The following is a 14,934-nucleotide window of genomic DNA, read 5'->3' as shown; positions in this document are numbered from 1 at the left end:
GGGCGTGGCGCGGGGCGGGGGATAAATATGTTTTCCTCCACAGTATGTGGGGTGGCCCCCACCGGGCCCCGCCCCAATCGAGGGCGAAACTAGGCCCCCCAGCTAGTGTGGCTCAGTGCCAGGCCAGGCCAGCACAGAAGAAGCAGGGCTTGCACAATGGCTGCTCTTGTGTCCAAATGTCAGCTGCCCTCCACCCCAGCCCAACCCACTGCTATTCTCAAGGGCAGAGAGAGCTAATCTAGGGGAGAAGGGGGCAAGTAAGGGTTTTGGGTGGTCAATAAATAACTGTGAAAATCATGCTTGCCTTACTTCTCTCCCTGTCTCACTTTCCCCTGCCTGGGTGCTGTCCCCTACCACAGAGTCCAGACATCCAGTGGAGAATCTATCCCATAGGACAGAAGTCCTGAATTTTGAGGGTGGGGATTTGCACTTCTTCCTTGTTAGAATACTACAAACCAACAGCCAGATGTTCCTACATCCTGTGGTGGGGCTCTGGAAACTTCAAGCCATTCCTCCCATTACATTTCCCTCCCTGGTCCCAGGGAGGTCAAGGAATTGTGGCTCCAACCTAGACCCTGCTGGATCCCAGGGACCTAAGTAGAAGGGTCTCCCCCAAAAAAGAAGAAGGAAAGAATAGGGTCCCGAATCCCACCCATACTAGATGGGTTCCAGGACAGAAAAGAATTCGGGGCATATTTCATACTTGCTCCTACTTTGGCATGCACACACACACACACACACATTTGTGAGCACTCCCGAAACCATTCTGCTGGAACTAGTGTAATTTCTATGCTGAAGTGGGCCTGGGGGACTGGAAGACAGAGAAATGGGACCATTTTTCAAATTCAGTTCAGATGACTCAGCTGCATCAGGTCACGGAGGTGGTGAGCCAGCCACTCCTATCTCCTCTGGACACCCAGTTATGGGAGCTTGGGGGTCTCCAGGGCATTCCTAGGTAGGGGTAGGGGGCAGTTATCCGAGGTCAGGGGAGGCTTGGTGACACTGAAGGAGACTGGCACTCTTCTCCCCTCGCCTCCGGCTTTCCTAAATCCCAAAGCGCTTAGCACAAGACCTAGCATATAGTGGGTACTCAAAAAAGATTTTTTGACCGACTGGCGCCTGGGATCGTCATACCAGGTCTTCCCTCAGGATCGCACTCGGAAATATAGTGCTCCCGCTCCCTGTCCAGCCCTCCTCAGGAGCAGTCCAGAGGAGGAATGTGTTGTTGGAATTCTCTTGCATTCCAGCAGAAACCGGCGATCCTCCCCTCCCTCCTGTGTAGAGCTGGACTGTGAGTCGGCAGAGGACCGAGTTTTCAATGCGTCTTGGTTCCTCTATGTGGAGAGCTTAGAGAGGTCCCCCCCCCCAGACACATACACACACACAGTCGCGCGCACACACACACACACACACACACACACACACACAGTCGCACAGACACCACCGGTCCCGCCCCTTAGCTGGGCTCGTGAAGTCCCCCCTCCCCCGCCCCTCCGAGGCGGGGGGCTCTCTCGCGTTTCGGTAGGAGGGGTCGACTGCTCCCCTAGACCCTGAGTTAAATGCGACCGCCGCTGCCATTCCCTTCAACTTCGATCCGGGACAAGTAGCCCGCTTGCTTCCCTACCTGTTCCAGCAGGGCAAGGGGCTCGGAAAGTCTGCTTCGTCTTGCCTCTGATCCTCGGAGTTCTCTAGCCTGCCCAGGTGAGTGAGGGGCCCTGGGGGCAGCGGAGGGTCTGCACAGAAATCGCAAGTCTTTTAATTTAAATACTCCACGGAGAAACACTCTAATGTAGTGTGGCCGCCAAGAAAACCCTCCCGCTTTGATGGTGATTTCCTTATACGATAAAGGGGATAACTCTTTTATCTCGGGTAGAGATTCTTCCCTGATCTTTTCCCATAACCCGGGGGACATTGCCTAATGGTACCCGTTCCAGATCTTACCGTTACTGGAGCACCCCCACAAATATGAGTCCCTTATCTAAAGGTCCCATAGTTAGTGCACTCGGCGCTGTAAATCCTCCAAAGTTCCAGGAACCAATCAGACTTTACCCCTTGCCCAATGGACTATGTGACCTACGCAGTCCACCCTTCGAAAGAGAATCCCTAAATCCCTCCCTGAACTAATATTGTTCCTTCCATCCGTCACTAGTGAGAGGAAACCCCAAATTTTCTCCTAAACCCAGAGATCTCTCATATGTGTCAGCCATATCAGTTTCAATTACCAGTGATATCCATCCTCTGCAAACAAGAACCTCTTCTGAATGATTGTAGGGGAAAGAGAACTGGTCTGGGCAGAGCAGTGACAAAAGACCTGGGTTCTAGTTCAGTTTCTGCCCTCAAATGTGATGTGGCCGGGTCACTTTCCTTCTCTGAACCTCAGTCTCCACTTCTATAAAAGGATCAGACTAGACAGTCTCCAAGGTCGCTCCCAGCTTTGATAGTCTATAATCCTCAAAGTCATAGGAAAGGTAGAGGTCAGATGGCAGGCTAGAGGATCAGGGTTCCATGTTAGGGCAGGAATGATTGGTTTCTGAAGAGATGGGGGACCTTGGGATGACATGTGGGAACAAAGTGGTTCCCATTCGGGTCTCTTGACCCTAAATGGAAGACTTAGTTGGTGGAATGAGGAAAGGGTGAGAGGGACTGAATCACAGACCCTTAGAATGCTAGTGCTAGAAGGGACCTTAGGACATAGAACAGCTGGAAGAGATCTTAGAACATGGAATTCTGGAGCTGGATGACTCCTTCAAAAACCAACCTCTTAATTTCACAGAAGGGGAGATGGAGACTAGAGAGGGGGAGGGACTTTTCCAAGGTCACATAGCGAGTTAGTTTATCTCCTGACTTACAGTTCAAGGGGTTTTTCCATTGGACTAGATTTATTCTCAAGGTGAACAGTAAAGAGACATGAGAAATCAGGAGAAAAGGATGAATACTCTCAGAGCTCCAGCCCAGCACCCCCCAGGGATGCTGTTGCTTTTCCCCGGCCAAACCAGAGGAGCTCACTTCTCCTGGCACTCCTCCTCCTCCTGCAACTCTAACATCTGGATTCAATAGGACTGCATGTGACTGCCCTCAACCTGACCATAAGGGCCCCACTGAGGACAGGTCAGCCAGCCACTGTTTGGGGGCTTTTTTCCCCTCTTAAATTCTGGCTCTAAGAAGAGTCTAGCACCCTTAGTAAGCTGGCCCTGGAAGTCTGGCTAAAAATAGCTCCATTCACCAAGCCACACACTGGGGGCTAGGGGAAGCCTGGCGTAGCTGTGAAAGGAGAGGGGCGGGGCCTGAGCCAGCCCCTTCAGGGAGAGAGACAGAGACAGAGAAACAGAAAGAGACAGAGATGGAGAAAGACACAGAGACAGTGAAAGAGAAGCAGACAGAGAGATAGAGACAGAGAGGGAGAAAGGAAGGAAGGAAGGAAGGAAGGAAGGAAGGAAGGAAGGAAGGAAGACTGAAAACAGGACAGCCGGGTACACTCTGGCAGGCCTGGAATCTTCACCTCAGCTCTGAATGGGGGTTGTTTAGCTGGGCAACAGTTTCCCATATAATAGGTTGAACAAAACCTCCCAATTCCAAATTGTGAGTAGATTCAAGTGCAGAAAGGCCTGAAGTCAGGGGACTTAGATTCTAGTCCTACAGCTAACAGTAATTTGGTTTCATGATCTTGCCCAAGTAACTTTTCTTCTCAGGGTCTAAGTTTCTCTTCCCACAAAAGAAGTGATTTTTACCTCTGATATTTTAGGTTCAAAGGTGAAGACTCCAAGTCAGGCCGGAAGTGTCCCTGAGGGATTAGGGGCTTTCAATTACGCCTGTGTGTTGGGGAACAGGTTCTCTCACCCGTTCCTCCCAGGGGGTCCATGGCCGCACTCCTGGAGCCCGAGGCCTACGAACCCCGGTTACTCGCAATTCTGAGCTCTCACAAGGCCTTGCAAGCTCTCTACCCCTCTGGCCCCCCAGCACTGTGCTACATGCCCGCCCCCTCCTGTCTTGCTATATCCATTCTGGGGGCCTTATCTCCAAGGCCTCGGGACTGCTCCCCGCCCAGGTCCACCTCCCCACCTCCTCCCCCTTTGTTTGCTCTTGGCTCTGGCACCTGCTCCGCAGCTGCTGGCTTCCCACGCTGGCTGCTAGGAGAGGGTTGGGGCCGCCGCTGTTTGACCCGAGTGGAGTCCCTTGGACAGCGCTGGAGGCTGGGGGGTTAGGAGGTGCGAATAGCCAGCGAGGAAGCCGAGCAGGTCGTCTGCAATTGGCTTCTGCATGGGGTTTCCCCAGCTCTCTAGGAGCTAGCCATCTAGCAACAGTGCTTAGACCGAAGTTTGTCTTGGCCGCCCCATCCCCCAGGCCCCTTCCTCCCGAGGGCGCGGCCCTCCCTTGCGGTCTGCGGTTCTCGGACCGAGGATTGGAGGTGTGGGGCGGGAGGGGAGGGGGGGGGACTGGAGGTGGGAGGGAAGTTGCACAAAGAAGCGCCTTGTCAGCCTCATACTTAATGGGGGGCGGGGGGAGGAAAGGGGAGTAGACCCGAGCAATGGCAGGTAACGGAGGGGAGAGAAGGGGAAGTGCCAGGAAGCGGGGCCTCGCTGTTTCAGGCTCTTGGAACGACTACTCAGCTTCCTGGCCTTTCTTTTCTAGGTTACGTCCCAGCTCCTTCTGCGAACACTCTTTGAAAGCACCATGAGGCTTCCCTGCGCCCTGTTGCTTATCCTTTTCCTCGTTTCTGTGAATGCTGAACCGCAAGCTGCTCCAGGTTATTTGAGGATGTTGCTCTACCACAGTCTGGGGGGCTGGGGGTAGGGACAGTGAGGGAACCGAAATGGAAAGCTAATGGTCCGTTCATTCATTCAATTATTTATTAAGATACTGCTGTGTGCAGAGCCCTGGGCCAGACGTTAGGAATCTACCATTAGGCTCAGGATTCCTTCTTTGTACCAGGTTGGGCCATTTACTGGCTTCCTGTGTTCCCTACCCCATGAGAGGGTGAAGCTCACAGCTAGCTCCCTGGGGTCATCTTCTTTGGGAAAGTCGCCAATCACCCGCCTTTTTCCCCTCCTCTTCAGCAGGCTCCAAGTGCAGGACAGGACCCCTCGACTTGGTATTCCTGATCGACAGTTCCCGTAGTGTGCGCCCCTTTGAATTTGAGACAATGCGTCGTTTCTTGGTGAACATTATTCGGGGTCTAGACATTGGTCCCAATGCCACCCGCGTTGGGGTGATCCAGTACTCAAGTCAGGTGCAGAGCGTCTTCCCGCTGGGAGCCTTCTTCCGAAGAGAGGACATGGAACGTGCCATCCATGCCATAGTGCCCTTGGCACAGGGCACCATGACGGGCCTGGCCATCCAGTATGCCATGAATGTAGCCTTTAGCGTCTCCGAGGGCGCTCGCCCTTCGCAGGCCCAGGTACCTCGTGTAGCTGTTATAGTGACTGATGGACGGCCGCAGGACCGGGTGGCCGAGGTTGCTGCCCAGGCAAGAAATCGGGGTATCGAGATTTACGCGGTGGGAGTGCAGCGTGCTGATATCGGTTCCCTACGTGCTATGGCATCGCCTCCGCTGGATGAGCATGTTTTCCTCGTCGAGTCCTTCGACCTTATACAACAGTTCGGCTTCCATTTTCAAGGCCGATTATGTGGTGAGCAAGGGCTAGGCCTCGAGAGGGAGAAGGCCTCTTACTGGGGAACTCAGCCCCGATCTAGCCACACGCAACCTCCCAAGGGCAGACCCTCAACTCCCTCTTCTTTAAGCCACCCCTGTCTATTCAGGGCCTTCATCCATTTACTGGATTTATTTGCCCCATCCATTTACTGACTCACCCCGGGACCTTCACCTTTAGGTTGACTGCTTTCCTCCCTCTCCTACTTTAAGTCCTTTCTCCTACGATGCCAGAAAGTGCATTCTGACTCTCACACAGACCCCACTCGGATCTGCTGGCCTTTAGCCCTGACTATGCATGCACGCTTCACTCCCTCTATTTAGGATACAGGACCTTCCCAGCTCTGGGACTTTCTGCATGGGGCATTCAGTCTACTGGCTCTTCCCCATCTTACGACATTTTCCTCTCCAGCTCTCTCTTTCTCCTCAACCAATGTGAGAGTGGGGTGGGCCGGGACAACTCAGAAAGCAGTGAGAAGTCACAACTGACACCCCCCTCCCCCACTATGGCCCTGTGTCCTCAGGCGTAGACCTGTGTGCAGACGGGACTCACGGCTGCCAGCACCTGTGCATCAGCACACCGGGCTCCTTCCACTGTGCCTGCAACCCCGGCTACCATCTGGCCCCGAATAACAAGAGCTGCTCTGGTGAGATGCTTCCTCTAGGGAACAGTCAAGTCCCACTGTGACCTGATCAATTCCATTTAATTCGACTTTTATTAAGATCCTTCTATGTGCTGGTGATGTAAAGATGACAAACCCCAGTCACTGCCATTTAGGAGTTTACAGCTTAGTAGATGCGTGTGACATGAACACAAATATATGTGAAACACGAGAGAAAGATTAAACTTGCTTAACCGCCATCAGAAGCAGCTAGGTAGGGCAACACATAGGAAGCTGGGCTTGGAGTCAGGAAGACCCAAGTAGTTTCAGCTACTTACTAACTGTGTGACCCTGGGCAAGTTCACTTGATCTCTGCCTCAGTTTTGGGGCTGCTAACCGGTGCTGTGGATAGAATGATGGACCTGAGTCAGGAAGACATTTTCCTAAGTCCAAATCTGGCCTCATTCATTTCCTAGCTGTCTGACCCTGAGCAATTAACCCTACTTGCCACAGTTTCCTCATCAGTAAAATGAACTGGAGAAGGAAATGGCAGACCACTCCAGTACCTTTGCTAAGAAAACCCTAAAAGACATTGAGAAGAGTTTGACAGGAATGAACAACAACAAACACCACCATCCTCAGGCACCCCAGGGACCTAGAAATAGCACTAGGCCCTGGGAGTCAGGAGAACAATGTTCTATTCCTGATTAGTTGCTTCCCATCTTTGATTTTTAATTTCCTCTGCAAAATTAAAGGACTGGACAAGTCATTATTTCACCCTCTAAGGTCATTTCCAGCTGTAGCATTCTATGATTTTGTGACATTGCCCTGCTCAGAAAACCTGAAATGCCCCTGGCTGGCTTTCCTCATTGGGTCTTATTTTATTTTTCCCATTTTTTTTTTATTGATAATATGGTTAACAAAGGCACTTTCCTCAACAACTACCCCGTGAGGAGGTTAATGCAAATATTACCTTCATTTAATAGGTGAGAGAATTGAGGATCAAAGTAGGGAAGTGTTTCAACTTGTTGTTCTGGCAGCACAGCCTCCTTAAAGTCTTTATAGCTTTATTTTAATTTAATTCCAGTGTGGAAATTCCCTCCATGAATTCACCTCTGTAATTCAATCACAGCATGTGGTTTTAAAGAATTGCCGGAGGCATTGAGAGGTTGAATGAATTGCCAATGGTCTGGCAGCTAGTAAGTTATATGTTAAAGGCACAACTCAATGTAGGCTTAATGACTTCATTCATAACCATTAGGTTAGATGCTTAGTGCCCATACCTACAATTATGTGTGTATGTATGTATATGTATATGTATGTATGTATGTATGTAGTCATTCACTGTTTTTCTTTCTGAGCATGTATTTGTCTCCCCATTAGATAATGAACTCTCAGAAGGCAGGGCTCATGTCTTAAATTACTCAGTGCCCACTCTAGGATCCCCAACAGGGCACATAAGACAGGCTCTGACCAAAGAGCTTCTTGACAGACCTAGTGGGGAGTGTTTGAGAGGGATTACCCACAATTCAATTCAACACACATTAAGCCATACTTTGCAGAAGCTCCAGTTAGGCTTAAACCCGGGGATATGGACTGTAACCCCAGGCCCAAATAACCCCAAAGGGCATATGGGACTACCTCCTTATTAGTGGAGATCCATACCCTGCAGAAGATGAGGAAGGCTTTCAAGTTTTATAAGAGGGATGAAATGTCTACAGTTAACTGTCATACTAGGTAGTATTAGCTCAAGGTTCTGCATCACAGGGTTTTACTGACAGGGCTGAGAAGTAGTGCAAATATGATTGGCATTTTATAGATGGAGAAACTACACAGTTAAGTTAGAAAGTGTCAGGGTTAGGTTTTGCCCTCAGGTCTCTTAACTCTCAGTCCAGCATTCTTCAATTCACCATTGAAATGGAGATCCCATGTGCTCTAGGAATTGGGGGTGGAGGGTGAGGTTCGGGAGAGGGATCAGGAAAAATTGTGAATTTCATTAGACAGACCTCTCTTCTCTCATAGCTATCGATCACTGTGCGGAAGGGACCCACAGCTGTGAGCATCTGTGTATCAAATCCGACGGCTCTTACACCTGCGGCTGCCGAAAGGGCTATGCCCTCCACAGGGACCAGAGGCGCTGCACCGGTGAGTGAGAAGTGAGGCGCCCGTGGCCCCAGCAGGCCTCGCGCTACTGCGTGTCCCCATGCTGAATGGCCTTCTCTGTCTTCCCTCTTGCCAGTGATTGATCACTGCAGCTTCGGAAATCACAGCTGCCAGCACGAGTGTGTCAGCTTCCCCGAGGGGCCTCGCTGTCGTTGCCGCCAAGGCTTTGACCTGCAGCCGGATGGGAGGCGCTGTCAGGGTAAGGAGGGTGACCTTTGCTTGGGTGCCTGCGTGCCTCTGAGAAAGTGGGGGTAGCTAGGAGAAAGGTAGGCGGGAGGTGGAAAGAGAAGATGTATGAGGAGAAAGGAGAGGAGAGAAGAAAGCAGTGGAGATGAAGATGAAGAAAGCTTGCTTGGAGAAAAAAGGCCTTCCCCTATGCCCCAGGGTAAGGGTGGAATCCCTTGGAGTCAAGGTCCGAGGGCAGGAGCATTGGTCGCTCCACTCTGATGGAGACGGATATCTATTTCAGCCCGAGACTACTGCAATGGTGTGGACCACGGTTGTGAGTTTCAGTGCGTGAGTTCGGGCAACTCTTATCGCTGCATTTGCCCCGAGGGCCGGCAGCTCCAGGCTGATGGAAAGAGCTGTGACAGTGAGTTAATAGGGGGAAGGGCGCGCAAGAGAACTCCCTACATAGAAAATTGGAGACTTTTTGGACCCTGATGCTTTCTACGAGACTCCCGGTGGCACCCTCCAGACCTGTCCCTCTATTGGCTTCTTCTCCCGCAGGGTGCCGAGCGGGCCACGTCGATCTGGTTCTGGTAATCGACGGCTCCAAGAGCGTCCGACCCCAGAACTTCGAGCTGGTGAAGCGTTTCGTGAACCAGATAGTGGACTTCCTGGACGTGTCCCCTGAGGGGACACGCGTGGGGCTGGTGCAATACTCAAGCCGCGTGCGCACCGAATTTCCTCTGGGCCGGTACGGAACCGCGGACGAGGTGAAGCAGGCTGTCTTGGCGGTCGAATATATGGAGAAAGGCACCATGACGGGACTGGCTCTGCGCCACCTGGTGGAGCACAGTTTCTCCGAGGCACAGGGAGCTCGGCCCCGAGTCCAGAATGTGCCACGCGTCGGCCTTGTCTTTACCGATGGCCGCTCCCAGGATGACATCTCAGTGTGGGCGACCCGGGCCAAGGAGGAGGGTAGGATCAAAGAGGAGGGGCGGGGAGATTCAGGGCTGCATTGAAAGTCTCCCTTGAAAAAGAGGGAATCGATTAGTAGTGCAAAGAACCCTTAGGTCAGAGGATATGGGCTCTGATCCCAGTTTTGACCATTACTACTTGTGTGACCTTGGACGTCACCTTCCCTTTCCAGGCTCCAGTTTCGTCCTGCATAAAATGAGGGGGTTGGGCTGGAAAACCTTCCAGCTCTAAACTCTGTGATCTTCTGGATACCACCCTCAGGGAAGGGGTGCATACATTCAGGGGATGCTGCCTGTTCCCAAGTCGAGGGGCAGAAGCTTATTCTTTGATCCTGGATCCGGGGTTTCTCCCCTCGATTCTGACCCTGAGTGTCCTCGGTCCTCAGGCATCATCATGTTCGCGGTGGGGGTAGGCAAGGCGGTAGAAGAGGAGCTGAGGGAGATCGCGTCGGACCCCCCAGAGCAACACGTCTCCTATTCGCCTGACTTCAGCACCATGACGCACATGCTGGAGAACCTGAAAGTCAACATTTGTCCTGGTGAGAACAGCCTCCCTAACGAAGAAAGGCATCCAGTATCAGCCCCAATTAGTGCTGCCAGTCTCCCTCCTCTTCCCTCTGGTATAGTGGCATTAAAAACTAAGGGTCTAGGCCCAGAGGTGGGGAATCTGTGGCCTCAAGGCCACATGTGACCCTCTAGGTCCTCCGGATTCAGCCACAGGGCCGCACTTGAGGACCTAGAGGACCACACGTAATCTCGAGGCTGCAGGTTCTCCACTCTGCCTCTAGCCCTACCCCTGCCGCTAACTTGCTCTGATACCTTAGGCAGTCTCTTCCTCTCTCTGAGCCTCAATTGACTTTTCTGTAAAAACGAAGGCAGGTGGGGTTGTACTTGATGTTGGTGTAGGATGGCAAGGGCCCTGGGTTTGGAGTCAGAAAATCTGAGACTCCCTACTTCCCCACTTACTATCTCTGTAAGCCTGGGCAAATCTCTTCAATCAATCAATCAACCAACCAGCAAGCAATTAGTAAAACTTCGCTATGTGCAGGCACCGTACTCCACCTTCACCGGGTTCAGTTTTCCCATCTGTAAAACGAAGGGGCTGTATTTAGAAAAGGTCCTTTGTGTTTTTCTAAAGCTCCAGTCCTGGGGCTTGAACGGAGTAGGATTTGGGGAGCGGAGTTTTGGGGAGCTAGCTATCTTTGTGTGCCCCAGGGTCAGCTTACACATAGGAAGTACTGCTAACTTGGTCTCCCTATGCTTTGGTTGCAGAGGAGGGGAAAGGGGTCACTGAGCTGCGCAGCCCGTGCGACTGCGAGAGTGTCGTGGAGTTTCAAGGCAGTGCTCTGGCGGCGCTGGGGAGTTTGGAGCAGAAACATATCCTCTAGAGTTCTGGCAGGGGACGGGGGCGGGGCCCGAAGTTGCAGACAGTCCCAAGGTGGTGAGGTACCAGAGGAATTCCAAGATCCAGTGGAAAGGTCTAGCCTGGGGTAGGGATCTGAGGCTGGGAAGGGGAATAAAGGCTAGAGAATTTCCTTAACACCACCACTGATCCAGCTGACCGCTCGATTGGAGGACTTGGAGAATCAGTTAGCCAACCAAAAGTGAGGGTCGGCAGCAGCTCGGACCCAGGCCGGCTTACAGCCTCTCTTCTGTTCCTTCCCGCTCATCCTGGGGACTGGACCATTTGTGCTGGCAGCCTCCACAAATGGGAGATCGTGCTTGAAAAGCACCGGAGGCCTGCGTCGCTCTCGCACACTTCAGTGGGACTAAGGCTCACAGAGAGCTGCACAGGGTCCACCTGCAAAAAAGTTTGGGTTCGCCGCACTTTCAGCGTCGGAACTCCAATGACAGTGCCCCCTGGCTGGGGCCCAGGCCCTTCCATTCATTGTGTATTTATGTCATTGTTTTTTTTTTTCTTTTAAATATAAAAAATAAAAACCTGATCTCTCTTCCAGTTGCTATGGTAAGTGTGTTGGTCCAGTGTCTAGCCCTGCTGTCCTACCGCTAGAAAGTAGGCGGGCGGGTTGCCACATCCCACCCTGCAAGGGTCACCCCAGCACCTCACCGATAGTGGAGAATGGAGTCCAGTCCCCGCCTCCCGCTATACAGAGCTGCTCGGCGCCTAGGCGTCTCCCGGAGAGAAAGGCGCTTTGTGCGGGGCGCAGGCTGGCGGGGCCCGGTTTCCCAGCGTTTTGTTTATTCAGTGAAGAACAGATGACTCCTTATGAGCTGCGCTGGGGAGAGAGACCTGTTGTAGGGGAGAGGCAAACGGAAAAGGGAAGTTTCCCTCTAAGCGATCCCCAGGGGAGCCTGTAGTTCTGGCGGAGCTGTTAATACACCCGACTGAAATCCATTAAGTTTTCTCCACTGCAGGTTACCATTCGGAAAGAACTGAGGTTTGATTGTGTGAAAGGCTACTGAGTCATAGACGAAGAACGCTGGGTCTGGAATCTCGGTTCGAATTTATCACCATTTGTTAGCTGTGGGACTTTAGGCAATCCACTTTCCTCTCTCGGCCTCGGTTTCGCCGTCGGCAAAACGAGAGAGTTAGTGGATTGGATGATCTTTAAGGAGCTTTCTGATTGTGGATGTTATGCGCTCTCGCCTGAGAGCTGGTCTATCCAGCTCAGTCACGACTTATTCCTGCTCTTCGCATCCTAACTGCCCTAGGGTCTGTCTGGTCCTCAGTGTCCTCCACATTGCCCCAGAGATTAGTTTATGACCAGGTGAAAGCACGTGAGTTGTACAGCCTTTGGCTCAAAGACCTTTAGCAAACATGGTCCCCCAAGCCATTTCTCTTGCTGTCCGAAGAGGACTGAAATTCACTAACTTTTTCTCTTCCCTGGGCTCAGTGTAGATATGGATCAAGTCTAGCACACGGCGCTAGGTTTTAGGTCTGGATTATAGCTCTCTCATCCCTAGGCCCCAAAGACTATAACGTGACTAGTGCTCAAGGTCGGAGATACTTTGGGATCCCCGGCTCAGTCCCTGCATTCATGGATCAACAATCCATTAGGACTGATAAAAGACCAGAAATTTTTTTTATTTTTGCCTCCGCCTAGAGTTTCAGGTTTTTTTCACGGCCACCAGGTGGCGCGATGAACTGATGTTTGGCCAAACCCAGAGCGAGCCACCTGCAGGCTCAGGGAGGATAAAATGTGTATCTTGCCAGAGGGAGAACAAGATTGCTCTAGGCTCTAAGACCCACAGCCCACTATCCTTTCCCCATTTTCCTGCGGTCAGCTGCCAAATCGTGAAGCTTTAACCTTCTGTTCTCTTTGGGAAAGACTTTGATTTCCTTGGTGTAGGGAATACTCATTGAGACAAATTCCCTTTACCAATGTAGCTGGGTACCCATTTTTGCAACTAGTAGTCATATAGAAACGCCTGGGTCACTGAGTTGTTCAAGGCTCATCTAGCCAGCACAGGTCAGAGGCTGCTCTCGAACCCAGGTTCCAGATGCAGTGGGAGACCTTGGCCTTTTTAAGTTAAAGTCTTTCCCAGGTCCTGAAAGGAAAGTAAACAGTGCAAAGAAGAGTAGATTTAGAGTTAGAAAACAGTCAGATGGACAGGTGTGCCACTAGCTTTGGGAAAGTCCTAAAACAAGAGCCATTCTCTTCCTGGGTCCCACTCTCCACCTCTGTACCTGAGGGAGTTGGACTAATTTCTTTCTAGCTCATTCACTGTGTGTACCAAGGTCTCCTCCAACCCTGGCACTCTACCCTCTATATTCCAAGGCTCTTTCTAACTCTGATCCCTATGATTTTAGAGTAGGTCAGTCTTAGAGCATCTCTCAAATATGACTAGCAGTTATCTGTTCCATTGGCTGTTTCCAAGCCAGGCCTGAGTATTGGAGGGTTGGTGACTATATAGAAGGATCGAGTCTTTGGCTTGTCTGCCTGCAGTTTTCCCAACCCTGTCTCCAAATTGCTTCTGGTTGGACTCTGCTTTGGGCCTGGCTGGGGTAGAGCTGAGGTAGTGGGGCAGAGGCAGATCCATAAGGTACCTGGTCTGGGAGTTTTGGAGTTAGGAGAGGTGGTTAGGTTCATGCCCTAGGAGGAGGAGTCCTAGTGAGCATCTCCACACATTTAATGGGGAAATAGTATAGCTCTGATTCCATGCAGAGGTTTTTACATTTGTCAGATAGCTACTATTAAGGGAGGCAGTGCCTTCATGCTGGGAAGGAGGGGAATGGGCTCACATCATGGCCCAGATGATCTGTAAAGGTCTCTTTCAAGTTTGTTTGATCCAAAGATTCTCTTTCTCAAGTTTCATCCAGCTATTGTAGGACAGGGGATGTCCTCTGGGAGCAGGGAAAAGAGTCCTGGTGGGAGGTCCCATCTTCTTTGTCCCCTCTCATTTTGTTCTGTCCCCTTTCTCTCCCTACAAGCAGTTGGTCCTGTCCAATGGTCAGGAGCAGGTTTGAGGCTATCACTGTGCTCTGCTTTGGCACTGGCTTCCTGCCTCCATCCCTAACCCAGCACCCCATGGCCAGGGTTTAACCTTCAAAAAGGTTAAAGAAACAAGAAATATAATGGCTATCAGTGAAACTGTCAAAAGACTGTTGAGTCAGCAAAGGGGAGGAGAAGGAAGAAGAAATAGAACACTGGAAACCATAGCATACATAGATTAGATGAAAGCACTAGGGATATTTTATTTGGATTGTACTTGGGGGTTGCTGGGGGGGGACAGACATGACAGCTGCCTTCAAGTATCTGAAGATCTGTCCTGGGGAAGAGGGAATTGACTCATTCGGTTTGGTGCAAGAGGGGAGAACTAAAAACATTGGCTACAGAAAGGCAGATCTTAGCTCAGTGAAAGACAGATTCTCAGCAATTGGAGTTATATGAAAATAGAGGCACTATGCAGAGGCTGGATGACTGGTTGCTTATCAGGAATCTTATCAAAGGGCTTCCTGCAACAGACAGGGAGGTGGTCTAGGTTACCTCAGAGTTCACTCTCTATGAGGTTCTATGATCCTTAGATCCCCACCTCTAACATCTTCTATTTCTAATGGTCAATCACCTTAGCATTTGACAATCCTTTGGGCTGCTACCTTCTTGATAACTCAGACAACATAACAAGGGTCCCTTGGACCCCAGGCAGCTTAACTGGCTAAATGAGCACAAATGCAAGTCCACAGAGTGTCTTCCTACCCCCAGGACCATCCCCTTATCTTGGCCAGGACCCATTTGCAAGTGGGACAGCATCTGATAGCCACATCCCTCTGAAGCAAGGATTCTTTCTAAAAAAATTTTAAAAATATTTATTATTTTTTAGTTTGCAACATTCAATTCCACAAGCTTTTGAGTTTTAAATTTTCTTCTCCTTCCTCCCTTTCCACCCTCCCCATGACAGTGTGCAATCTGATATAGGC

At 51.1% G+C, this 14,934-nt stretch overlaps 2 protein-coding genes across 2 annotated transcripts in view; one reads left to right on the top strand and one right to left on the bottom strand.

The window, feature by feature from the left end:
- The window catches only part of RBPJL (recombination signal binding protein for immunoglobulin kappa J region like), a 15,556-nt gene extending 11,612 nt beyond the window's left edge, over nt 1-3,944 (bottom strand). Inside the window, exons 1-2 of the mRNA XM_069071848.1 lie at nt 3,838-3,944; nt 1,625-1,733 (exon numbers count right to left, since the gene is read on the bottom strand). Coding sequence (XP_068927949.1) covers nt 1,625-1,733; nt 3,838-3,859 — 131 coding nt within the window. The 5' untranslated portion in view covers nt 3,860-3,944. The remainder of the gene's footprint in view (nt 1-1,624; nt 1,734-3,837) is intronic.
- On the top strand, nt 1,320-11,511 carry MATN4 (matrilin 4). Its single transcript, XM_069071846.1, has 11 exons — nt 1,320-1,701; nt 4,630-4,744; nt 5,055-5,627; nt 6,172-6,294; nt 8,272-8,394; nt 8,489-8,611; nt 8,882-9,004; nt 9,142-9,555; nt 9,941-10,093; nt 10,827-10,931; nt 11,104-11,511. Exons 2-11 carry the CDS (start codon nt 4,672-4,674, stop codon nt 11,160-11,162), a joined length of 1,869 nt encoding a protein of 622 aa, XP_068927947.1. The 5' UTR covers nt 1,320-1,701; nt 4,630-4,671; the 3' UTR covers nt 11,163-11,511.
- The last annotated feature ends 3,423 nt before the right edge of the window (nt 11,512-14,934 follow it).

This window comes from Petaurus breviceps, unplaced genomic scaffold, assembly GCF_028583685.1.
Source record: "Petaurus breviceps papuanus isolate PSGF00001 unplaced genomic scaffold, PetGlider_PUasm1.0 90845, whole genome shotgun sequence".
Classification (NCBI taxonomy): domain Eukaryota; kingdom Metazoa; phylum Chordata; class Mammalia; order Diprotodontia; family Petauridae; genus Petaurus; species Petaurus breviceps.
Note: the sequence above shows the minus strand (reverse complement) of the source record. Positions and strands in the feature narration are given on the sequence as shown.